We start from the raw sequence: 27477 nt of genomic DNA on the forward strand, positions 1-27477 counted from the left end.
TAAATGTGATGACAAAATAATACTTCTGCTCTAATACATTAGTAACAGGAAAGGGATAAATAATGTTTTCTGAATGCCTACTACTATGCATCAGAAAGTATCTTATGTTAATGGTGCAGGAAACATACAGAATATTTTCAATGGGGCAGACAAGGAAAAGGACACAAGTAACAGCAGTGACCTTTGGAGGGCAGAAAAACCCTTGGAAAAAGGCTGCCTTCAGTTTATTGAGCATGTGACACTGCCCACAAAGCTAAGAAGTTGCATATATTTTATTTCAAAAAAAGAAAATGACACCAGAAATGTTTTCAAGATAGCGTATCCTAAGGCTATTTCTGCGTTCAATACCATTCACTATCTATATAGCATCTTCATTAAGAATAACAGCTATAGCATATTAAAATTGGCAAAGTTAAACAATGAAGATACCGAATGATGATGGATGGGAAGTACATGGTACACTTGAGCTCTAATCTTCATCAAAATTAAAGTTCTGGCACTTAAAAGGCCAATCTTAAATTAGACAGAATAAATAACTGCCCACCTCAGTGTGGCTTGGATAGGTATGGTTTTTACTGTATTATTAAATTATAGAACATTAATTAATGTTAAAGCATTTCAAGCACCTAGTACTTTAATTATGATGTATGAAAGAACAAAATTATTTTGGAATTTATGAACACTCAATAATTGTGATGTAATTGTTACTGAGTAACACTTGAAAGTGTCAAAAGTTTACCTTAGATACATAAAAATGTAAGTAGAAAATTAAAAATAAAAACAGGGAATGTAGCAGTTACGTAAACATTTTTTTAAAAATCCTCCAGAAATAGTAACACAGATTGGCATAATTCAACTTTAGTAAGTTTATGGCAATCAGGGTCAGACAAATACTAACTTATTGTCAAAATCAGTAACTAAATTTTAAAAAACACCTAACAGCTCCCTTTCACAATACATATTTACAAACGTGTGCTATCTATAGCAAAGAAATTAGGCTATATCTACCTTGTAGTGATGTGAGAAAGGAATATTGAGAGCATTCTATTTACTTGAGAAGATAGTAATACTCCAGTAAGAGATGATTTTCAAGATGTTGTCCATTTAGAATTCAGTTGCTGCTAAATTTCAAAATAGGATTAAGTAAACTATACAGGAAATGAAATGAATCTTTCTAAAATACGGCTTTATTCTCCTGGTTCAACAAACAAATAAACCATCTTAGTTTAACCTTCTCTATATACCCTCTGGGGTTAGCAGATATTTGGTGTTGTGCAAAACGTCCAAAAGACATGCCAAAAGGTCCTTGATATTTGGTCCTGTCCAAAACCATTTGGCACAAACCAAATATGTTCATGGACGTTTTAGATAGGACCAAATTTCAAGGACTTTTTGGTGTCGTCCAAATGTCTTATAAACCAAATGCCTTATGAACCAATGTCCTGTTAGGCTCTCTGGCTCTAGCCAAATTAATCTTCCTAGGCTGAAACATGTCAAGTACATTCCTTCCTCAGTGCCTTCACTCACTTCATTTTCCCTGCTAGAATGTCTTCACCTCTCCTGCACCTAACAGTGCCTGGCACGTAGCAGGTACTCAACAACTATTTGTTGAATGAATACACTGCCTAAACTCTGTCCTTCCTTGAAGGTTTAGCTCAAGTCCTACTAGATCACTCATAGTCATCTCTCTGAGTTCATAAAGTTCTTATTTGTATGAAACACTAATCTGGAATTAAACAAACATAATGTTACATTATTATTTACCCGTTGAAATATATATAGCCTATTCTTCTACTAAAATGCAGGTTCCTTGTGAGTAGTCTTATGCCTCTTTGTATTCAAAGGGCTTTGCAGGACTAAGGATCTCAAAAAAAGTAATAAAATCATTCACAGGTTTAAATAAGGCAGTGTACATAGGTAATCTAGCAAGTTTTTCTATGTAACATTTACTGACTACCTATGTGCCAAGTATTTGTGAAGGCAAATGATAACTAAAAGTCCTAAAGCTGATCTGAAATTGTAAGACTGATTTAATGATCTTAATTTTTTGAGAATCCAATGAAAACTATGAATTATGGTCCCCCAAAATGTAGTTATTCTCAAAATTTTGCATATGCTTGCAGGCTCCACCATACTCTCTGAAGCATTTGGGGACCCAATTAAATACAGGCCCACCACAACTAAAATTTATCACAAATGCATCCTATCCTGATACAAGTATAAATGCAATAGAGAATATTTCTCTTCTTACAAAAAATTCTCACAAGAATGTTCTAAGAATCAAATACTATAATACATGAAAATTTTATAAACTGTTTAGTGCTAGATAAATGGAAGGTAGTATTCTTATAACACATTTCTTGACTAAATTTCAAACTTCTGAAGACTATAGCTAAGTGGACAACAGAGCAAGCCTGATTATTTCTTACTAGAAACAATATTCTACTTTCAATGTGCCATGACAAAACTTCTTGGCCAAATTAATGTGGTGATTATTATACTAAATCAAATAAATACCTTAAAATATAATACTTTCTATCTAAATTGATGCATTTTTAGCTAGAATGGTCAATAATACCTTGCTTAAAGAATCCCGTAGGAAAAATTATTCCTTTATACCATAATTGCTTAAATATAGTTTTAAAAAGGCTTCATTTTTTGGAGGTCAAAAGATTCAGAAATGGGGGGAGTTGGAAAGGTATGAAAAGAAGTATTCCTTTCAGTGTGGGGCTGGTGCCTGAGGAGCTGTTCACAACGAAAATCTCATCACCACAGGGCTGTTTATGATTTGAGACCACGAGACTTGGGTAGGGAAGAGAGGAAAGTTACAGTCTTCCATCCCTGGTAGAAGAAAAAGTAGCTTACCCATCTCCAATCATCTCCAATTGCTCCCACTTTTTGCTCTTTCTTGTCCTCACCTCTTTCCCCCACCCTTTTTTTTTTCAGCGACTATTTGTTCCAATTATTTTTCAATCCTTATTTTACCTCCATTTTCTACTTTTCTTTCTTTCTCCCTTTCCTTTGCTTAGCAGATCTGAAGGGCTAAGAGCTTGCCTTATCGGCAGGGGAGAGAAGACTGTGACTTACTGGGTGATTTCCTTTGTCCACCGAGCTAAAGTACAAATACTCCAGAGGAAACCAAACACAGGGGCATAACTATACAACTGATAAAGTTTAGCCTCTTCTGAAATATTAGGTAGGAGATGGGAAGAACAAAAATTGGCCTGAAAGATCAAGTACTGCTCCTGAGTAAACTAATGATTATTGAAACCAACATAAAATGGTAAAAGAGAGACTGGTTTCAAAATATAGTGCTGAGTTTCAGGCATACTACCTTCTTTGTACTAGAGTTTTAGTCTCAGAATGCAAAGGGACCTTAAAGGTCTTCTGGTCCAACCATTCCTCTGATGATAGAATCCCTTCTGTAACACACTATTAAGTGACCCTAAAGTTTATGTATGACCCCCTTTAGTAATGGGAAACTCCACTAATAGATCATTCCATCTTTTTACAGCTCTTTAAGAAAGTTCCTCCATAGACTGAACTGAAACACATATCCATATAATTTTCACGGCTCCTAGTTCCACTCCTTTGGGTCACGCAGCACAGGTCCAGCCACTCTTGCCAATGAAAGCATATTTTAATTCCCCATTATTAACTTCTGGAATGCACTCCTGTGTCTCCTTGTACTACTTCCAAGGGTAATAAATTTCTGACAATGGCAAGTGCTACTGAACTCATCTTCTGTTTTAACAGAGATATTACCATATCTTTTTTCTGAGTAAAACTGAAACAAGAAAAAGGTGCTAATGCTTCATTTTGTAGCTATCGTGTAACAGCTAATATTTCTCGACAGTAACATAAAACTCTTACACAAGGATGCCCTGTTTTAAAGTAATCACCAGTGAGTCACTAACAAGTCTGTATATATCATGGTGCTTATTTTCTTCAGAAAATGAGTGGGTGAATCATCTTTAAGAGAATAAACTATCATTAATCTACTGAGAACAGAGTCTATCAGCTACAGCATTATTTATTATACTGGTACATGAAAAGCAGATACCTTGCTGAAATAGGGAATTTGAAAACTCTGCCTGTATTTTTTCATAAAACTCTTGAAAAAGATAGTGGTACTGAAGAACAAATAATCAAACTATGAAAACGTATCTGTACAATTTGGGCCTTCCATGTCAGCATTTCACACAGTCTATTTCAAAGGACTGAAATACTGAGATCAAAAATAAAGAACTTGTGAAAAAGCTATAGGGGTAAAACAGCCACAAACTATAAAGCCTTTAGCATCTCAATCCTTAAAGGTTTGAGACTCTAGTATGCCTTAATTTACACTCTTATCAGTTAGGCTTTTATAGATGATCAATGAAAATCTCATTCCCACTCTACTAGAATTTTACCAATGGAATCCTTAAATCTGGGTTATTCTTAAAAGAAACTTAAGTCATGTTTCACAGGATAGTTTTTTAGTAAACAATCTCTGCAACAATCTCTGCATTCAAATTACACATAAATGGTATGGTAACCAAATAAACACATTATATTTTATACTTTTAAAAATGATTTCTGTTATTAAAAACATCATGAATAACCATCAAGGGTCTGAAAGAAATCAAAATAAGTCTAAGAAGAAACAAGGCTGTAAATATATACTCATTTTAATAAAAATTGATAATATAACACAACAAATTCCTATTCTACTTGCTTGAGACTAGTGATGTTCACTGCCATGAGAAACAGGTTATCAGCCCACTGGCATGAAGGAGGTGTGATTTAAATTGGGAACTGAAGGTCAAAAGAAATGTAGCATTATACTAGGTGCTGGGAATATAAAGATCCTTTTAAATACTGATAAAAACAGCAGCTAGAAATTACTGGACATTTGCTATAGCCTGGGCATAGCATTGTGCACAGCATAGATTATCTTTTAATATTTCCTAGTATAAAATGCTACAGAATAAGGTTTAGACAGGTTAAGTGATTTGACCAAAGTCATACAGCAGGTAGAGCAGGCAAACTCTCACACGAGCCCAAGGAGACTTGCATATGATTGCTCATAACAGTCTTATTTGTAACAGAAAAATGTGTGGGGGAAGTCACCACAACATCCATTAAAAGAATAGAGAAGTAAATATGGTATATTCTTAGAGCAGAATACTACGCACAATGGAAAGGAATGAACTAGAGCTACACATACAAACATGAATAAATATCACAAACAATGCTTTGATAAAAACAAGATGCAGGAGAACATAAGCAGCATAAATAAAATTCATATAACGCTTAAAAACAAGCATAGCAATGTTAAATACAAAAGTGAGGAGAGTGGCTATGGGGAGTTCAGGAAGCAAGGGGAATGCAATCAGAGTTGGAAGGATACACAGGAGGCTTCAACTGCACTTGCAGTGTTCACTAATACCTCTTTGTACATTGGTAATATTTTACATTAAATTTAAAAAATCATAAAGTATTTTGGATCTGTTTCAATGGCTTTTGCTGCCTTCAAAATAAAATTCCAAAATAAAATAAAATAAAATTCCAACTTATCCTAGCATTCAAACACTCCACCATTTTCCTATTTCTAATCCAATTGTATCTTCTATAAGTAAACCCAAATTAACCTTTCTGATTTAGTCAGCCTGTCTTAAGTTCCTAGAACATATAACAATGTTAACCCAAAGCCATTGCTGACAAGCTAACTTCTTCATTCTTAGTAAACTAAATGCTACCATTCAAGTTTTGAGGGGCCTTATACTATCATAATATATGTTGGTTACTTCTTGAATTGCTAAGGATTTATATATATATTACATGTTTTATTATTTAAATATATGCTGTCTTATATTATCCATTGCATGTGGATATGTCTTCCGTCAACAAAACAGTAAGCTCCTTTAGATCAGAAATGATGTTGTAGAATTTGTGCACACCTGTACTGTACTTGGTGTGTAATCAATACTATTTCAGCAGTCGAACGGAACTTGAGGCATTTTGTAGAGCTAGAATCCTCAGATAATTTAGGTTTTAATACAATAAGAAATTCCTAAATACAAGTTCATAACAGAGGTTCAGGACAAATCAAACACCCCATCGTGGAATGATGTTAAAGATACAGTCCTAAAAAAAGTAACTACATACCTCTATTTGATAAGGAAGCTGAAGTGTGATTACCATGATATAAAATCTGGTATAGGGCACAAATAAATATTTCCTTTACCAGTATAAGGTGCAGATTTTGGAGTTGGGGGTTATTTTTGTTTTTAAAGATGAGAAACCTCAATTGTTCAAAAGAAAAGCAAGTAAGAAGTATAATTTAACAACTCTGAGTCACAGGCAAAATCACAAAGAATACTCTCCTTAAGAAATATTATTTAGTTTATGTACTTTCTGAGAAATATAATGTAATTCTCATCTCTTTTACTCCTTATGTAATGCGTCTTTCTTCTCTGGCTAGATTTTCTCTTTTTTTCAGAAGTATGGAAATGATGTGTACCAGGGAGTGGGATGTGTTTGTGTGTATGTGTGTGTGTGTGTGTGTGTGTGTTGTATTTATTTTACATGAGGTTTTTTCTGATTCTTAGATCTGTGATTTGATGTATGTCATTATTTTTGGAAAATTCTGTCATTATTTCTTCAAATATTTCTTCTGGACTGCAGAAATATTATCAAAAATATCAATAAAGGTTCAAACTTCAAATCACTAGAAGAGTCATTCTTTAAAGAAAATTTTTTCAAATGAAGTTTTGAAAAAAATGCATGTTAACATTACCCTTTTAATCAATTATTTTAAAATCTATAGTTATGATAAATTTCCCTCTAAATATATTTAAATATAAGTACCTAAACATAAAAAATTTAATCTTATAATTGCTTATATGGGTGTCACAGAAAGCACTCATTCATTCATTCAACAACCATTCAAGTGTCTACTGTATACTCTATCTCAAGAGCCTGAGAGACTTGAGATACAAATATGAATAAAACATGGTCCCTGGTTTTAAGGAAACTCTCAACTTAATGTGGGAGAAAAACACAAAAATAAATGCAATACATGGTTTTAAGCAGTATAACAGAAGTGTGTACAGTGGGGACACAGAGAAGGAATTGATCTATTCTATTTAGGGGGCAGAGATAAGGAACATATCCTCATTTTCAAGTATTTCAAAGAGATGGAAAATTTTACCTATAAAGGACATAAACTGCCCAGTCTATGAAGGCCTGGGATAATTTAGGATTTAACCATGTACTATTATGAACTATTACTTAATTAATATTTCTGCAACCAGGATACTTTGTTCTTAAGGGCAAGAAGTCTAAAAGTTATTCAAAGTTTTAACTCAGTCAACAAATACTTCCTGAAGAAACACTATGCTCCAGGCAGGTGCCCTCTTAGGCCATGAGGGGTATAAATATGCAAAGACATTGTTCTTGTCCTCAAGTATTGTATAATCTCTAGTGTGGGAGTCAGACAAATATATCACCAGTAAAGGATGATAAAAGTATATGATGGAGGACTTCCACTTATGGAAAGATGAAGTAGATATACTTTTTCCAATTCCATCTACTGAGTATAGCTCAAAAGCCTGGATATTATATAGAAAATAAGTACAGGAAGACTCTGGATGGTGCAGAGAAGATGGCAGACCAGTTAGAGACGACAGGACCTGAGGAATGACATGGCAGTGAGGTCCCTGGATTTTCTTTTTGCCTCATATGTCTTAGACTGGGTGCTGGAGAAGCTAGCAACACAGAAATGGCAACCAGTGAAGACAAAGACCCAAGAAAAGCCTGCTCTCTCTAGCCAAAACACCAGGAAAGGGGCAGCCTAGCAAGACACAAAACTTTTATACAACAGCCACTCTACTATAGCCAAACACCACAGACAAAACTGAGGCCATAACCCCACCCACACAAGCAAAGCCTGAGGGGAGAGCCTACACTTCCCCTCTAGCTCGGCTGAAGTAAGGTATTCTAACACTCCCCATCCCACCAAGGTAGTGTTAAAGAAGGTAGAACTTTCATCTCTGCCAGGTGGTAATGAGCCCTGGCCCCCAAGATATTAGTGGAGACCATATAGGGAACATGAATATCCATCACCACCTGATGTTAATGAGGCAGACCCTCCCCTTCCCTGCTAAGGTGGTATCTGAGAAGGCCTAGTGGAGAGTCAGGATTTTCATTATCATCAAATGGTAACAAGGTCACTCCCCCCCACTGCCCCAACAGTGGTCATTAGTGGGGAGCACTAATGAGGTACTCCTACCTCTCCCAGCCAGGGTTGTAAAAGCAGAAGCCTATGGGAGACCTAAACTCCCACTCTTCTCCAGGAATAGCAAAGGGGCCCTCCTCTCCTTGGGTGTCAAGAGACTGAGCAGGGAACCTTGACTTCTACCCTCCACCTGGTAGTAACAAAGCAGCACTGCCCTTTCCTTTGCCAGAGTAGTGTTAGAGGAAGCAACTGAAACAGAAGTTTTGAATAAGATTATATTATAATATCAAAACATACAGATATTAATTGAAAACTACTCATTATAACAAGAACCAGGAAAATCTCAACTTGAGTTTAAAAGGACGATAGACAAATACCAACAATGAGATGACAGGGATGCTAGAATTATCTGACAAATATTTTAAAGCAACCACCATAAAAATGCTTAACAAGCAATTATAAACATATTTGAAGCAAATTAAAAAATAGAAAGTCACAGCAAGGAAACAAAGTCTTGGCAGAGAAATACAAGCTATAAAGAAAAACCAAGTGGGTAATTTAGAACTGAACAATACAATGACTGAAATAAAAAACTCAATGGATGAACTCAAAGAACCCAAAGAAGTTCATACCAAGACACATCATAGTTGAACCTCTGAAAACTAAAGAAAAAGAGAAACTGTTGAAAACAATGAAAGAGAAACAACATCTAAAGTATAGGGGGAAAATGATTCAAATAACAGCAGATTTCTTATCAGAAATCACAGAGTCCAGAAGGAAATGGCACAACATTTCTCAAGTGATGAAAGAAATGGACTGTTAACCTGTACTTCTATATCCAGACAAGATTTCCATCAGGAATGAAGAGGAAAGAAAACTAAAAGAATTTTTCACCAGCAGACCAACCCTAAAAGAATGGTTAAAGTAAGTTCTCTAAAGAGAAAGAAAATGATAAAAGAAGGAACCTTGGGACATCAGGAAGGAAGAAATAACAGTGGAAAGAGTAAAATTATGCATAACTACAAATAAAATAGCTATTCCTAGAAAAATCACTAAAAGAGTTATACAGAAGATACAGCCAAAGTACTACAGATAAATCAAAATGGAGTTATAAAACAGGTACAAAAAACCCATAGAAAAACCCAGGGAAAAGAAAACACAGTAATCAAAAGAAAGCAGGCTATATTAATATCAGGTAAAGACCAACTCAGGACAAAGAAAATTACCAGTGTCAGAGACATTTAAAACGATAAGAGGACTGTGATAGACTGAATAATACCTTACCCTCCTGAAAAGATTTAGATGTCTGAATGCCCAGAAGTTGTGAATATGTTCCCTTAGATAGTAAAAGGAACTCTGTAGATGTGATTAAGTTATAGATTTTGAGATAAAGAGATTATGGTAGCTTATCAGGGTGGTCCCGATGTAATCATGACTGCCCTTATAAGGATGTTGAGGGATTTTTGACTATAGAAGAGGAGTATTGAAGTAATGCATCATGTGAAAGACTTGACCAGCCACTGATGGGTTTCAATATGGAAGAAGAGGTCATGAGATATGGAATGCAGGTGGTATCTAGAAACTAGAAAAGGCAAGGAAATGGATTCCCCCCTAGAACCCCCAGAAGAAATTCAGGCCTGTCAACACCTTGATTTTAGCCCAGTGAAATTGATTTTGGACTTCTGACCCCCAGAACTGTAGGGTAATAAATTTGAGTCTGTGGTAATTTGCTACATCAGCAATAGGAAACTAATACAGCGGTCAATCCACCAATAACCAGTTTTTCAAAAAACTAAACATAATTACCAAAGAACACAGAAATCACACTTTTGGGCATTTATTCCAGTGAAATGAAAATTTATATCCACACAAAATTGTGTACATGCTTCTTCATAGTAGCTTTATTTGTAACAGACCCAAACTGGAAACTTGCATTTGGTTCTTGTATGTAGTGTGAGGAGCTTGGTGAAACCTCTCCCTCAAAGAGACATCTTTTAAACTAGTCAAATTAGCAAATTCTCTGGATATGGATCAAAGGGCTTAAAACAAATTGAGATGCTTCTTTCCACAAAATCTACAGAACATGGTAAGAAGAGTGGGAGACAGTTGCACTCAACTTAGAGCCTGTAGCCCTCTCCCCTAACCAGTGCTATGTTATAGAAGAGCTATTCTAGAAAGCTCTCCAGCAGAGTGGTAACTCCCATCTTCCCCTGAGCTAAAAAGAGGTATTCTAGGTGGATTTGGCAATTGGTGAAAACTGGCAGATACCATACATACTGATTCCCCATCCCCAGATCCTGCTCCATGGAGAGGATTCAGGAAAGCAGCTGGTGAAAATTCCAGTCCCCTATTCCCTCATATCTCTATGCTGCTAAAGAGCTGTTCTGATACTCACAGTACCTGATTGGCACAGCATAAAATATCCACTGAATACAAGAAAAGGCAGTAAAGAAGGAAGAGAAGAACAAAAAAGACATGAGACATAGAAAATGAAAGCAAAATGGCAAAAATAAATCCAATCACATTAATAATTACATTAAATCTGAATGAGTTAAACAATTCAATCAAAAGACAAAGATTGTCAGATTTTATTAAAAAAACAAAATCCTGTCCAAAGGAAACACATTTCAGATTTAAAGATATATTTAGGTTAAAAGTAAAAGCATGGAAAAAGATATACCAGGAAAACAGCCACCATAATTTGACTTTGAGACAAAAATTGTTAATAGAGTTAAAGAGACATATTGTAATGATAAGAGGGTAAATCTATCAGAAACATATAACAAGTATAAACATATATGCACCTAACAACAGAGCCACAAAATACTTGAAACAAAAACTGACAGAAAACACAGAAAGGAAAAGCAGAACAAACAGAAAACAAAGAACAAAGAAAACAGAGGGAAAAAATAGACAATGTAATAATAATAGTTAGAAAATTCAATACCTCATTTTAATAATGAATTCAACTAGGCAGAAAGTCAGCAATATAGAAGATTTGAACAACAATATAAACTAAGTAGACCTGACAGACTTCCACAGCACGCTTCCACCCAACAACAGCAGAATATACATTCTTATTAAGTGCATATGGAACATTCTTCAGGATAGACCATACAGTAGGACAGGTCTCAAAAGATTTAAAATTGTACAAACAAAGCATGGTCTCTGACCACAACAAAATTAAATTAGAAATTAACAATAAAAAGATCTGGAAAATTCACCAGTATGTGAAAAATAATTAAAATACAAAATACTCCTAAATACCAATAGGCCAAAGAAAAAAAAGTCACAAGTAAAATTAGAAAATACTTTTGAGTTGAATGAAATGAAACAAAATAAAAACAAAAGACACCAAAACTTATGGTGTAGTGAAAGCAGGGCTGAAAGGGAAATTTATACATAGCTGTAAATGCTAAAAAAAAACCCCTCAAATTAATAATTTAATAATTTACCTTAGGAAAATAGAAAAGCAAACTTAACCCCAAAGCAAGCACAAGGAAGGAAAGAGTGAAGATTAGAGTGGAAATAAATGAAATACAGGAAAGAAAATCAACCCAGAAAATCAAAACAACCAAAAGTCATTTCTTTGAAATGATCAAGAAAATTGACAACCCTTTTGATAAGGTAACAAAGAAAAAATAGAAAAAAAAGGCTCAAATTATGAAAATTAGTAATGAAAGAGAGGATATCACATACTGACCTTACAGAAATAAAAAACATTTTAAGTTAATACTATGAACAACTATACAGCAAAAAATTAGATAACTTGGAAGAAATGAACAAATTCCTAGAAAGACACAAATTACCAAAAGGATGAAAGAAGAATGGAAAATCTGAATATGTAACCAGTAAAGAGATTTAATTAATAATCAAAAATCTTCCTATAAGGAAAGCCCAGGCACAGACTGCTTCATGGGTAAATTCCACCTAAAGTTTAAAGAAGAATTAAAACTAATCTTTCAAAAACTTTTTCCAAAAAATAGCAGAGGAGGCAACACTTCCCCTCTCATTCTATAAGGCTAGTACTGCCCTGGCACCAAAACCAAAGACGTCATAAGAAAACTACAGACCAATACTGTTTATAGATATAGATTAAAAATCCTCAATGAAATAATAGAAACTGAATAAAGACACATATAAAAATAACTATGTATTGACCAAGTGGGATATATTAACATATCAAGAATGCAAGGTTAGTCTAACATACGAAAATTAATCAATGTAATATACCATATTAATAAAATAATGGACAATACATACATGACCATATCAGTAGACATAGAAAAAGCATTTGACAAATACTAGTACTCTTCCATGTTTTAAAAAAAAAAACTCTCAACAAACTAGGAATAGAAAAGAACTTCCTTAACCTGGTGAAGGGGGCCTACAAAAAATCCCACAGCTAACATATTTCATGATGAATAGCTGAAAGCTTTCCCCCTATGATCAGGAACAAGAACAGAATGTCCGTTGTCACTACTTCTATTCAACATTGTACTGGACGTTCCAGTCAGGGCAATTAGACAATAAAAAGAAATAAAAGGCATGCAGTTTAGAAAAGAAGTAAAACTACCTCTATTTACATATGACATGATCTTGTATGTAGAAAATCCTAAGGAATACACTCACTCACACACACGTACATGCGTGCACTCAACTATTCAAGCTAATAAACGAATTCAGCAATGTTGCAAGGTACACAGGATATAAATCAATATACCAAAATATATTTTATTCCTATTTGCCAGTAAGGAATACTCTGAAAATGAAATTACAAAAACAATTTCATTAACAAGAACATTAAGAAGAATAAAATAGGAATAAATGTAATGCAAGGCTAAATTTGCAAGTCTTGCAAGACTTGCAAAATAAGTGTAAGACTTTTAGACTGAAAACTACAAAATATTGTCGAACAACATCAAAGACCTAAATCAATTGAAAGACATCCCAAGTTCATGGATTGTTAGACTTAGCATTGTTTAGCATTGTCAAGATAGCAATACACCCCAAAGTGATCTACTGATTCAAGAGAGTTATTATCAAAATTCCAGATGCCCTTTTTTTAAATTGGCAAGCTGTTTCTAATATTCATATGGAAATGCAAGGAACCTAGAAAAGTCAAACATCTTGAGAAAAAAGATCAAAATTGGTATTCTCATCAAAGGAAAAATTTTTTTTCTATTTCTTTAATTTTGTATCTAAATGAGATGATAGGTGTTCACTAAACTTACTGTGATAATCATTTCATGATGTAAGTCAAATCATTCTGTACAACTTAAACTTATGCAGTGCTGTATGCCAATTATATCTCAATAAAACTGGAAGAAAAAATCCTGTCAAGGTCACTAATGAAAGACAAGAAAGAGTAAGGAAATATTCCAGATTAAGCAGATCAAAGAGATATGATAAGGAAACATAATGCATGATCCTAGATTTGGATCCTGGCCTAGAAAGGAAAAGGAGACATTGTGCAGTGGGTGAAATTTGAATGGCATCTGTGGATTGGATGATAGTGTTGTATCAGTGTTAACATCCTGATTGGGAGGCTTGCACAAAGGTTATAGAACCGTATACTTCTTTTTGAGGAAATACACAGTGAAATATTTAGGGGTGAAATAGCAACATGTCTGCAACTTGCTCTCAGACTGATCAGAAAAGGAATAATTATAATAGAGGAGAAAGGGAGAAAATGTCAAAAGTTAACAACTGTAGAATCTGATTTAAGGAGATGAGTTCTTTGTACTCTTCTTGCAACTTTTCTGTAAATGTGAAATTATTTCACAATAAATTATACTAAAAAAAGGACCAAGTTAGAGCACTCACATTTTCCCATTTCAAACTTAATAAAAAGCTACAGCAATGAAGACAGTGCAATACTGGCATAAAGACAGAAATATAGATCAATGGAATAGAATTAATTGAGAGTCCAAAAATAAACCTTACATTTAGGGTCAATTAGTTCTTGACAAATGTGCCAAGACAATTCAATGGGAGGATGAATTGTCCCTGCCAGTTACATGGCTCTGTGAATTTCTGTCACAAGAGCTCTATTGTGAATTTTGTCACAGGGGCCCAAAATTTCAGGTTTTGCTATAGGCAGAAATATAAGTATAAAAATACATCCCAAAGTTAAGTGCAAATATTGGTTTTCAATTATTTATGCTGTTCCTTTCCTTCCATTAGTCCAGATGAGTGAATGGATATAACGGTATTTTCTCTGCTTACAAAATTAAGTTCTGTTTAACTCTACTGGCTCTTTCATGATAAACAGAAGGACTTGTGTTTCAATTAGACTAAGGTAGAGTAAATATTTTGCTTTAACCATATTTTGATCAGTACCAAAATATGCCAAAAACAAATTATAAAATTATTTACCTAGTAAAGTAATACTAGTCATTCTTGAGGTAGAGGGAAAGAATAAGAAATCTAGGCAGGGGTGTATAATCCTCTCACAGGAAGAGAAAGCAAATATTTGAAATAAAAAATACAATCTACCACCACATGGCAAGTAGCAGTTCTTAACCCATGGTAGGTGCTTGATACATACTTGTTGAAGAACTAAATGAATGAACTAAAATGAACAAATATTATGAAGCAGCCTTATGTTCTGTAGGCATTTAAACTACTTCTTCCTCTTTTCTCCCATAGTAACTTTTAGATACCTTTTATTTTGAATACAACTTGTGTTTACTTATCAGTTTCACCCACTAGAGTCCATTCCTTGAGGACAGTACTTTGGTCTTGTTCTTCTTTGCCCTCCCTCCTTTATAACTGATTGATTAATTCATTCATTTCCTTTAATTGCCAAATTTCACTCTAATTCATCCACCATAGGTAGCTATTTTCAAATATTTAATGATTATATTTTTGTTTGAAGTTTTACAAAATGCATATTGTATTAATGTGTACATGTATTTTTAATTTTGTTACACATCTCATTTTTTCTTACTGTTTTCACAAAATAAATGGTGTATTACAGTTGTTTTGTTTCTTATCCTATTTTCATAAAACATAGCCTTTTATATCCATCTGTGTTCCTATGTGTACATATAACCCATTTCTTCTAGCTGCTATATAGTACTACATGATGTACATCCACCACATTTCACCTATCCCTGTCAGTGATGGACACCTATATTGCCTCAAACTCCCCATCACCATAAAAAAACACTGCGATGAATATCCTCCTATAAGTGCCCTCATGAACTTGTATATCTTTGTGATATACACTCAAGAACAGAATTGTCATGCCATAGGACATGAGTATATATTTAATTTCACTAAATAATATCAGATTGATCTCCACAGTGGCTGTACCTGCCAATACTCCCACCAGCAGTCCATGGGGGCGCTTACATTCCAATATCCCTAACAACATTTGGACTTAACCAGCATTCTATTTTCCTCTAGCTTAATGAAATGTTATCTCATTGTTCTAATATGTAGTTATCTGTTAATTATTTTGAGCATCTCTTCATGTGCTTATTAGTTTTAGTGTTTTCTCTTCTATATACCTCTTGTTCTTATCTTGTTGATCTTTGTATCCCCAATGTTTATCACCATCTCCTGCACATTATAGGCATTAAGATTTTTTTGAAAGAATGTATAAAATAAGAAGAATGTATGAAAATATAAAGTATTCACAAGACTTGTTAACAGTATGGATGTAGACGATTCTTTAAAATGATGGAATACAGCAGAAAAATCAAATGTGGTAAAGATAAAGGAATTTTGCACATGTTGAATTTGATGCACCTAAAGATATCGAATAGGAATTTGGATGTATGAATGAATGAGGTGAACTATAGAGCCAGGCTGAGGGGATATGACAGTAGCAGTTAGCCTAGTGATATGAGAAGTCCCTATTAAGTTTCAGAATGACTGAGAGAAAAGATCCAAAAACAGCCAGGCCAAATCTACATTAAGTATGCAACTCATGCCTTAGCTTAGAGTACTAATATCCATCAAGTCTATATAACTCAGGAGAGATTACAGAAGTGGGTTACATTTTCCCTGAATATGTTCAAATTATACTAAGCAAATTTTATTATCCACCACAGATTGCTACTTACACTGGTTGTCTCAGTGTATTTTTATCCCTGGGCAACCAATTTCCCAATTTAAATTACAAGATCTTAATAAGTTAGCTTTTAATAACAACTCTAAATATATCCTACCATATTTTCAACAACTGTATCACTTCTGGAAAGTATTCAAAAGTAAATTGTACCAGACCATGAACCCCAAAAGTATCCATCCATTGCCTTGTCCCTTCTAAGAAGTCTTAGAGCATCTGACAACTATATTGCTCCCTTCTGTGATTTCTAACATAGGTCACTATGCTGTTAACTACAGGACTGATGCACTGGCCAAAATTGACTGGACCAGGGATTGGTATCTGAGCCAAAGGCAGCCAACAAGAGACTGCCTTACAAAGGGGCCCGATGTACAATTTCTGCCTAAGAAGGGTATTTTGCAGTGGTTAGTGACTAGCCAACCTGATCAGATCTTCTCTCTAGGGAAGTCTGGATATGAAACATATAGAGTTAGCAGAAGCAGAAGTCATGAGAATGGTAACTACCAGAGTTGCTATGGTATCCTGAACGGTTCTTCTTGAGACTTGTTTAGCTGCTGAGACAGTTTCCTAGGCTTTCTTCCTAACCTATGCAACTTTCCAATAAACTACCACTTAAGATGACTTGAACTTGCCTCTGTTCTTCATAACCTGAAAAGCCTAATACCCTTTCTTCTCTAACCTGTATAAAAGCCACAAATTCTCGCCTAAATCAGTGGTTCTCGAACCTAGCAACACATCAGAATCACTCGTGGGCTTTTAAAATATTAAAATGCCCCAGCTGGGGCGGGGCTCAGGCAACAGTACCTTTTCTAAGCTGCCCAGATGATTCTAATGCACAGCTAAGATCAGGAAATACTGACTTACATGCGCCCATTATGCAAACATTGTAGGGTCCATGTCAAGCAATTTTTAATTTCCATATTAAATGAGGTTCACAGAACACCTAACAGCCACCTGTGAGGATGGCATCACAGGGAATAGCTCAGTCATATAGGTGTGGTAGGAGGCAAGGCACAGATCATTTTCACTCCATGGCATAAAGCAACATCCTGGAACCTATACCAAGTATGGTTAAGGATTTCAAAGCATACTTTCAAAGTTGCACTGAAAATACAGATGCTCAACAATGCTGAGTGGAAAGTGAAAAACTGATTTTGCTGGAGATAACCAACCGTCTTCCCAAGAATGAACTTCATTTGTTAGGTTCCAACTACTTTCTGATATCAGTCACATGAAACAAAAGAGGAAAGAGACAAAGACTAAAGTTGACACGAAGGCTGGTATTATCAAGGATTTTGAAACCTTTAGGTCTATGGCATCCATGTTCCTTCCCATTCCCATCATCCTTGACTCAAGTCCCAAAACACAATCCAGAGTCATGTATCATCTCCTGTATTCTAATTTCTACAGTGATCTGTATTTTCTCTTCACTGACCAAAGTTCCTGCTACTCCACCAAACTCCAAAAGCCCTTCCATTGTGTCTACCCTCTTCTCTCCTTGCCTGAAATGAAACATGACTGTCCCCTGAGGTCACTGCTTCCCTTGTAACTCTCAAGTGGAGGCTATTCAAAGTGTCTCAGGTATAGGAGGTAGAGTTTGTCTTCTTCTGATTGCCAATGCTGCTTCTAAGCCATTACTTCCCCAGCCTTAGGTAAAAATATCTGTTCTTGTTAGTGAGAAAGTGGAACAACTGGAATCCTCATGAATGGGAATGTAAATTGGTACAACCACTTTGGAAAACTATTTGGCAGTAGCTACCAAAGCTGCATGCCCTATGACCTGGCGATCCCACTCCTAGGTATATACTCAACAGCAATGTGCACTTATGTGCGCCAAAAGACATATACAAGAATGTTGATGGGAGCATTATTTGTAATAGCTCAAAACTGAAAATAATTCAAATGTCCATTAACAGCAGAATGGATAAATAACTCATGATATATTCACCCTCTAGAATATCACAGAGCAATAAGAATGAATGAACTAGCATACATGTGTAACGGCTGAATCTCAAAAACAATGTTGGGTGAAAGAAGCCAGACATAACAGAGTAAATACTGCCTTATTCCATTTACATAAAGTTAAAAATAGGCTAATTAATTTATGGTGGAGAAGGAGCAAAGGGGAGGGCTTCGGGGCTGCTGGTAATTTTTTTTTTTTTAATTTGGCTGCTGGGTGAACAAGTATGATCATTTTTGAAACTTTACCAAGCTGCTTATGATTTGTGTACTTAACTGTATGTATGCTATACTTCAACTGAAGAAAGTTTTCATAAAGGAAAGAAAAGCAATTCTCCTTTGAGACTTACACCACCCATCTATTCATCCTTAGCACCTGCCTCCTGGTCACTTCATCGCATTGAAGATTTAGGATACTGGTTAATAGTCTTCTTCTATACTCTAAATCCTGCCATAACTCTGAGTGACTTTAACGTCCATATGGCTGAACCACTCAAAAGCCTCACCTCACTCTTCTTTGACCTCACCTTTTTAGACCTTCATATTCACTCCACTGAAGTTACCCACTCCATGAGTATACCCTGAATTTACCATTTCCCAGAACTTGTTAATAGCTAAAATCATAAGCTCAACAAGCTTTTCTCTGACTACAACCTCCTATTTCAGCTTTGTTTTCCTTACTGCTTTACTCCTGTTCTTTAAGCCAATAAAACTATCTACCACAGAAAACTTTTTGAGAGAATTAAATGAAATAATGTGCATCAACAGCATAATACAGTGTCTGACACATAGGAAATACTCAATACATGGTAGCCATATTTCAATATTAAGTATTCTATTAGAAACAAGTATCTTTTAGGATGAAAATTTTCCTCAAATTCACTCAATCTCTGGCATTAATGAAATCTAGCTTTTGACACTACATTCCTCCCAATCCTTTTAAATGAAAGCCAGTCATCCAGCCATTCTCTCTGATTCAGGAGGTCAGGAGGAGAGATCAGTACAGTACTTGTTCTCAAGGCTAATTCCACATCAGTGTTCCACCATCACATTTGCTCAAAAAGTTCTTATCTCTCAAAATGTATGTAAACTATTTTCAGAGTTATCTACCAACTTTCAGGACTCCTTTCTACCTTATTCCTTGTTATTAATCTCTGGGGCTTCAAAATTAACACAGATCAGCATTTTTGTACCTAGGCCTCACAGATGCTTCCTCAAGCTTAAGCCCCACGATTCGAACTCAGACCATAGCGATTTCAGATCCAGATCTACCACTTATGACTGAGTGACTGTGGGAAAGTTACTCAACCTTTCTAAGCTTCAGTTTCTTTACCTTTAAAATGCTGGTAATAACAGTACCTAGATATAGGGTCACTGTGAAGCATAAATGCGAAAATTCACATAACGTGCTTAGCAAAATGCCTAGCACAGTAAATATTCAATAGCATAATAGCTGTGATCACTATTATTAATTCTTACCAGTTCTTGGCATATTTCCACTTGTCTCCAAACCTGCTCAGGTCTCCTGAATTTTTTTTTCACCAGTTTTATTGAGATTTAATTGGCATATAGTCTCCTACTTTTTTAAATGAAAAGAAACTTTCCTGGAATTTGCTACCCCCAACTCAAGATTTCTTCCGTACCTTTTGCTGCAACATTTCTCTAAAGAGTAATGTACACCTCCCTTCCAGAGGAGGCAAGGAGTAGTGGAAAGATCAGGGACTTTGAAGCCAAATATATCTGTGTTTGAACCTGGTTCTTCCACTTGGATAACCCGGAGCAAGCACTTTTTCTAAACCTCAGTTTTTCCATATGTAAAATGGGGATACTACCCATTTCTTAGGGTCATCAAGAAGATTAAACTGAAATAATACATGTAAAGCAGGTGGTCAAAGAAGGTGCTAAATGAATGCCAGTTTCCCACCCCTTATCCTTTCCCTAACCCCTTACAATCTAGGTTCTCACTCTACCACTTTACCTCACTTCAGCTCTTATTAGCATTGTGACTTTGGGCAATTTAATTGAATTTTCTAAACCTTAGTTTTTCATTTGTAAAATGGTGATCATTATCATCTACAACATAAAGTTGTCTTGAGAATTAAGTGAAATAACATATGCAAAGTATTTTAGCATGGTGCCTGGCCTTGCAGTAAGCACTTAATAAATGGCAGCTACCAGTGACTTATTAATAGCCAAATCAAAAGACTGTTCAACTCGCTCCTTCTACTGTTCAACTCGCTCCTTCTCTAGGCTTCAGTGACAACACACTATTCAGGTCTTCTTTTTAACCACTGACCATTCCTTCTCTCTCTGCACTCCCTCCATGACGTCTTTCTTTATTCTCTTCAACCAAGTGTGAACTCTCTCTTCTGAACCCTCAGATCACTTTGTACTTCTCCTGAGAACAAGGCACTTCCTCTACTCTGAATGACAATCATTTGTTATATGATACATCTCCACTACTTAATTTAATATATTTTATGTCCATTGCCTGGCACTTATTTATTCATGTAGAATTTATTGAGTCCCTAATATAGCTCATATATGTGCTAGGTACTAAGGATACAAAAAATAACATATTATAATTACTGTCCTCAAGTAGCTTATAGTTTAGGAGGATAGAATACACAAGTAAATAGTCTACTATTTACAGTATGATAAGTCCTATGGTAAAAGTATGCCCAGAATCCTCTCGAGCACAAAGAGGAGTTATTTAATCAGACTGGGGAGATCTGGGACACTATCTTGGAAAAGGCATTTTGTATTTAGCATACGGGGAGGCAGTACACAAATCCCTGTTAAATGAACGAGTGAAATATGAATAGGAACTAACTAGATGAGGATGGGAAATGGCACTTCAGGCCCAGAGAAAGAGCAGGGAAAAAAGGCTTGGAGTACAGATATTAGGAGAGTTCCTGAGAGACAGGAAATGAAGCTGGAAAGCCAAAGCAGAGTCGGCTCTTCCAGACATAGGAGCCTGACCTGACCCTAGAGGGCAGATGATGGAGTGCCAATAAAGATTTTTAAGTAGTGGAAGGGCATAATCAGATTTACATTTTAGTACTCTGGCAGTGCAGGGGGAAATTAATTCCATGAGAGCCAGGCTAGAGGCAGCGAGTCCAGTTAGAAGGGTGTTGTGATAATTCAAATAAATTCTGAAAGCAGAAATGGAGTGAGAATGGCGAATCAAGACGGATACTGAGCCTGAATTATTCATATTTGTATCTCCTGCAAGCAGTGCATTTTACACTTAAAACCCGCTACAAATATCTACCCGTAGGTATTTGTCTACTCATAGATATTTGTCGACTACTGTTACTGAAACCTACTTAGGGAACTGCAGCTAGCAGCCACATGTGTCACTTCCTGTACACAGATTCCTAAGTAAAGGCACCTTTTCCCATTACAGAACTCAAAAGAAACTTAGGTTTGTCATTCAAACCTGTAAAGTAACAACAGTGAATACAAACCCAGGCACTGCAGAGAGACTTGAGACGTCTCTATCCTGGTCTATTTCACCCGAAATAATGTTTGAACAAAGTCCTTCAAAGGGTCGTGAGGCCCCGCCCTGTGCACCCAGACAAATGCCCAGGATTCTTTTCTCTTTGTTTCATCTCAAGACCCAAGTCTGTTCGCTGCTCGTCGCCTGGCGGGCCATTTTCGCCCAGCTGTTTCCCAGTTTTCACCCTGCCGCTGTGTAAACAGTCAACAGCAGGGGATTGAGGAGAGAGAACCGTCCCAGGCTGAGGAAACTCTAAACAGGAGAAGCAGGTGTCTTGAGGCTTCAAACGTTAAAGATTCCCTGACCTTGCCAATTCTCTCGCAACCCCATCTCCACCTCGCCTCTTGCTGTGGGACTCCCTTCTGAAGTTAGGAGGATCCCTTCTACAGTTATCAGAGGGCTACCAGCATCCAGAGAAACTAAGCAAAGTAATTTTTACTTACCCTAACGGCCGCCATAGCTGTAGCGCTCTCCGCCCAGGTCTTCGCACGGAGAGCGGAAAGGGACAAAATAGCTCAACTAGGCACCGCTCAAAGTAGCCCCACCCAGTTCCGCCCCTCGCCAGCTGGCTCCGCCCTTTCTCCGCCTTCCTAGTGCCGCTCTAGGAAGTTGCACAAGTTGGCCCTGTTTCTCCGGGGAAAACGGTTCAACCCTGTGGTGGACTGTCGCTATCTCTGATAACACCTTTCAGAATATTCTCCATAGTCCATTTGAAAGTTACTTTGCTGGATGCAGAACTTTTCATTATGTTCGTTTTTTTCAGGCATATGTGATTTGTCTAGTTGAGGACTTAAAATCCAAGTCCGGCTGCCTTAATAAATAACTGTATAGTCACAAAAAGAACATGTTACCTCTGCAATACGTGGGCAAGTTCATACAGCCTAAGAGTATGTCACTAAGCGCCTGCTACGTGCCAGGCACTTGTTCAAAGTACAGACATAACATAATGCCTTCCCTCACGGAGCTTGTGATTCTAGGAGGAAAAGAGAAACAAATAAATGTTACAAAGTGCCAAATGCTGTGAAGGAAAATAAAACAGTATGGGGATGGGGTGGGAATTTATTGATTTAGATAGATTAGGGAAAGGCTTTCTGATAAAGTGACATTTGAGAAAAGTCCTGAAGGAATTTAGGGAAGAACCTTCCATGCAGAAGGAACAGCAATGAAAAAGGCCGGTGTGTCAGAAGTGGCTACATCTGATGGCACTGACTAATTTAACGTGAGAGGAAAAGTATATGCAGCTTCTTAAATTTGCCCCTAGGCATATAATAAATCTCAGGGACCTCTGATGGCCATACTAAAGAAAGCCCCTTTACTTCTCATGGTCAAGAAAAGCTGAAATTTTTAAAAGCTAAACTCAAAGACTGATTCCCTTGGTTTCTAAAATTATTTCAGTTGAATTTATACCTAACCTTGATAGGTCACTTATTTAAAAATTTAGAACTTTGAGCAGGAGAGAGTGGTAGTCTGACATTTTAAGGGGGCTATCTGGGAGGATCTGGAGGGCTAAGAGTATTCAAAATCCCTACACCTTTCTCTCTGAACTACTCTTTATTCCTGATACCAATTCCTGTATTGGTCAGCATTCTTTGATTACAAGCAACAAAACCCGGGCCCCCTGCACTGGGAGCACGGAGTCTTAACCACTGTGCCACCAGGGAAGTCCCTCATTCAAGTTTTTATTTGCATTTCCCTGATGGCTAATGAAATTGATCACCATTACATATTTCAATTGGCCATTTTGATGTTATCTTTCATAAAGTGCTTATTCAAGTTTTTAGCCCACTTTTTCTATTCTGTTGTACATTTTTCTCATTTATTTGTAGGTGTTCTTCAGAAGACTGTATACACGCACTTTGCCAGTTTTATGTGTTGTTAATATCTTCTCTCACACTGTGGCTTGCCTTTTTTATCCCTTCAATGGTGTCCAGAAACCAACCCTGCTGGACCTGCATCTGGGACTTCCAGCCTCCAGAGCTTAGAAAATATATTTCTGTTGTTTAGGCCACCCAGTCTATAGTTTTTGGCTATGGCAGCCTAATACATTATTCTTCTTATATATTGCTTAATTCCATTTGCTAATATTTTCATTGGGATTTTTACATCTATGTCCATGATGGTTATTGGTTTGTAATTTTCTTTTAAGACTTTGGTATCAGTGTTTTATTAGCTTCATAAACAAATTGGGAATTGTTTCCTCTTTATTTTCAGGAAAAGTTTGTTTAAGATTGGCATTATTACTTCCTTAAATATCTGAAATATTTCACCAATGAAGCCATCCAGGCCTGGAGATTTCTTTGTAATAAGGTTTTTAATTATAAATCCAAACTATTTAACATGCTCTCAGATTTTCCATTCTTTCCTGTGGCTGCTTTGCTGAGTTGTGCACAGTCAGTTCTACAATAACACTTATTTAAAAACGTGAATTTGTTCCAAAATGGTGGATATATTAGGAAACAATTTGAAAATTACACAAATTTCATGTTCACTCATGCACTGTTTCGTCCATAAGAAACACGATGTGAATGCAGAAAACAGCACCCAGCACAATCAGACTGTGTAAGAATGCATAAAACACACACACAGACTCCTCAAACATCTACCAGATACCTTGGTTCACTCAGGTGTTACCTACAAAATTGTGTTTTGTTACTATTTTTTAATTGTGAATTTTTCTATGTAAGTAAACAATATCCTAAACGTGTCTAAGCACTCTGGCCCCAAAACACCAAGCACTGCATGAGAAAGGAAAGCTTTAAATATCAGGTGAAGTTTGAAGTAACCAAGAATTTTGAAAGAAGTGTGAGAATATGTGATATCTCCTGAGCAGTAGGTGTAAAGAAATATGCATTTTTGGACCTTCTGAGACAATACAGTGAAAATAAAGGAAACACCTATGTCTGGAAAAACTTCAAGAAATACAAAATCAGTAATGAGACCTAAAGTAATAGAAGAAATGAAAAGATTGATGAATCTATGGATTGAAGACTAGACAGTAAAAAAAATTAAGAACAACCTTTCTCACATGCAATGAGAAGGCACTATCTATACACAAAGATCTTTAACGAAAATTGTCAGATCCTGCACAAGTGGCTCCTTCAATGATGGTTTGGTGATTTAAAACACTGTTGCAATTTCCAAAGCTTTCAGCCTTGGGTGAAGATGTGATTGCAGATTTAAAACTTGCAGAAGAATTTCTAGCAGTGAAACACATGATAATTGAAGAAGAAGGATTACATTGGATTACATTTTCAATTTTAATGAAACAGTTATCTATTATATATGCATCTCTTGAAGGGCCTACATTTGAAAGAAAGAATAATATGACCTAAGATTTAAGGCTGTGAAAGACTGCAAATTTTGATAACCCTGCTTAAAACTACTTCACAATGACGCACAAGCTGCAACCCTTCCTACATCCACTGCTATAAGGAAACTTCAGTTGACTTTCCTATGTATTGTATGTAGTATTTATATATTTCTTAAAAGTGTGCTACCATGTTTATTAAGTTCCTATCTTTTTGTAATGGGTCACTGATGAAGTGTTTGGGTGTTGCGCCTCTAATCTCATTTTCCCCATAAGATCTTCAGTTTTTATGCATGATTTCATGGTGCATTGATTTTTAGGGATTCATATGTTGAGTTATAGTAGTACTGACATCTCATTTCACCTTAGTTGTCAAATATGTTGGCACAAAATTATTCATAATCTGTTAACCTAAATGAGTGAAGTACAAGACATGTAAGAAATATATAGCTTTTTTTGGTCTACCTTTTATTTTCCCATTTTTGGAAAAAAGGATACAAAGAAAACAACACTAGTGCAATGATCAATGGCCCCTGGTACTCAGCCTCAGCATCAGGAAGACAATAGAAAGAGAGAGATATTCTGACAAACGTTACAGCAGTTCCTTCTACTCAGTTCCAAGTTTTCAAGACAAAATATTCTGATATTTAAATATTTAGACCACACTCATAGTCTGCAACCTAAATCCTGGACGTTATGAGTAGTAGGAAGTGGCAGGAAGTCCCAAGTCTTGTGCTCATTTTGTATTGTTGTTACCGACCAGGGTTCCTGGACTCTTTAATCAATAGAAATTGATATAAGGCCAGACAAGAAAATTCAGGCAATGTTTTATTGAGGTTCATGCTGCTGCATGGGGGAGTGAGAACAGGAAACATGTTCCCTTGCTCAATTCCTGAGGGGGGGAAAGCTGGTCCCTTAAATGGGGTGAGGGAGGGGGCAGACTCGTGGGTTAGGCAAGAGGGGTGGCTTAGGTGGTCTGCTCACCCCTTTGGTGGTGCTATCTGCAGGGATCTTGTGAAGTATCCTGCTTTTGCCCCGACACCTCAGAAGTGGCAGTTGGGTTTTGGTCTTTTTGTATCTTGTTGCTCATAATTTGCCTCAACTGCGCATGTGTGCAGTTATTTTTAGTCCCTTACAGTTTCCTTGTATTCTGTTGCTCGAGGAGATATTTGTCTAGGTGCAAGCACTGCAGCAAAGGGTCCCAGGTCCCAGCCTATCTCATTGCAATACCTTGAGGCACAATATGGCAAGGTTTCCACTCAGGTTAAGTGGCCTAACCAGGTGAGTCATCTCCACGCTATGGTGCTGGTATGAATTCTCCATTTAATAAGAGATTTTGAGCACTTGCACAGTGCCCTTCATAGCAACGCACTAGCTGCAGCACCTTCCAGACTATAGTTTATGGGACTCAAGGTTATGGCCAGGCATATGAACTTCAGGACACAGAGCCTATTCAATCTGTCTTTTGCCCCGCTCTTTCTACTCACTTTTTCTTTAGAATTTTATTCATAAAAGCTTTCATTCTAAAATGTCTCCCCCATAATAGGGCCTGATGATCATGAGAAAGAGCCTGATGTCCCCAGTCCTTCACAACACATTAACTTTTAATTTTTTACATCTTTTCCCAAAGTCCTTGGAAATAGAATTTTCCTTCACTGGAAGAGACGAATAAATACTCCACAATTTGTACAATTAGTGTCCCTCAATCTAGGATAGAAGAGAAGCTCATCATTCAAGCAGAAAACCAAATCCCATAACTATTATGCTCTGCAACAGTTGGGTTTCATGAGATGAAAAGAAGAAATGTGATCAACCTTGAGTAAATTTCTGTTTATTACAATAAAATGTGCCCAAGGACAGTTGTATAGTGGAGCAAAGGAGGATGTGAATTGATGATGAGTTCAGTTTTGGATGTGCCAAATATGAGATATTTGTGGGACATTCAGTTACATATTGGAGCTTGGATGAGAGGTCTGAACTCTCTACAAAGATTTTGGAATCTTGTATATAGGTGATCAACAGATGAGGTTGCTCAGGGTGAGCATAGAGTGGTCTTTCTCCCAGTTATCTCTTAAGGCTATTTGGAAGTTTTAGAGTAAAAATATGAGAAAATAATTTTGTTCACATATTCACCAATTTGAGATTTTAGATTAATATTTTTACAGAAATCTCTTTATAGTCTTAATAATAATTGTAGACTCAAAGGTTATGTGTGCACATCAAGGACATTTTATTTTATTTAATTTCTAGTTAATGGTTCGTTTTCTCTTGCTTAGTATATTTTCCAGTATTTGCATTTTATCTTTAGATATGTTAAATTTGCATTTTATTGTTACTAATTAGGTTGCTTTAGGTCTTCAATTAACAAAAATTAATCATTGGTGGAAGAGTGTGTCAATAATATGTAA

At 36.2% G+C, this 27477-nt stretch overlaps 1 protein-coding gene across 3 annotated transcripts in view; it reads right to left on the minus strand.

Annotated features, from left to right (window-relative positions):
• APOOL (apolipoprotein O like) overlaps positions 1-22245 on the minus strand; it is a 125488-nt gene extending 103243 nt beyond the window's left edge. Inside the window, exon 1 of one of the 3 annotated variants that reach the window (XM_060002810.1) lies at positions 22206-22245. In XM_060002810.1, the coding sequence (XP_059858793.1) occupies positions 22206-22220 (15 nt within the window). In that variant the 5' untranslated portion in view covers positions 22221-22245. The remainder of the gene's footprint in view (positions 1-22205) is intronic. The other 2 variants (XM_060002809.1, XM_060002812.1) reach the window with 2 other exon arrangements.
• Positions 22246-27477: the final 5232 nt, after the last annotated feature.

The sequence above is a fragment of the Delphinus delphis genome, chromosome X (genome assembly GCF_949987515.2).
Source record: "Delphinus delphis chromosome X, mDelDel1.2, whole genome shotgun sequence".
In the NCBI taxonomy this organism is placed as follows: domain Eukaryota; kingdom Metazoa; phylum Chordata; class Mammalia; order Artiodactyla; family Delphinidae; genus Delphinus; species Delphinus delphis.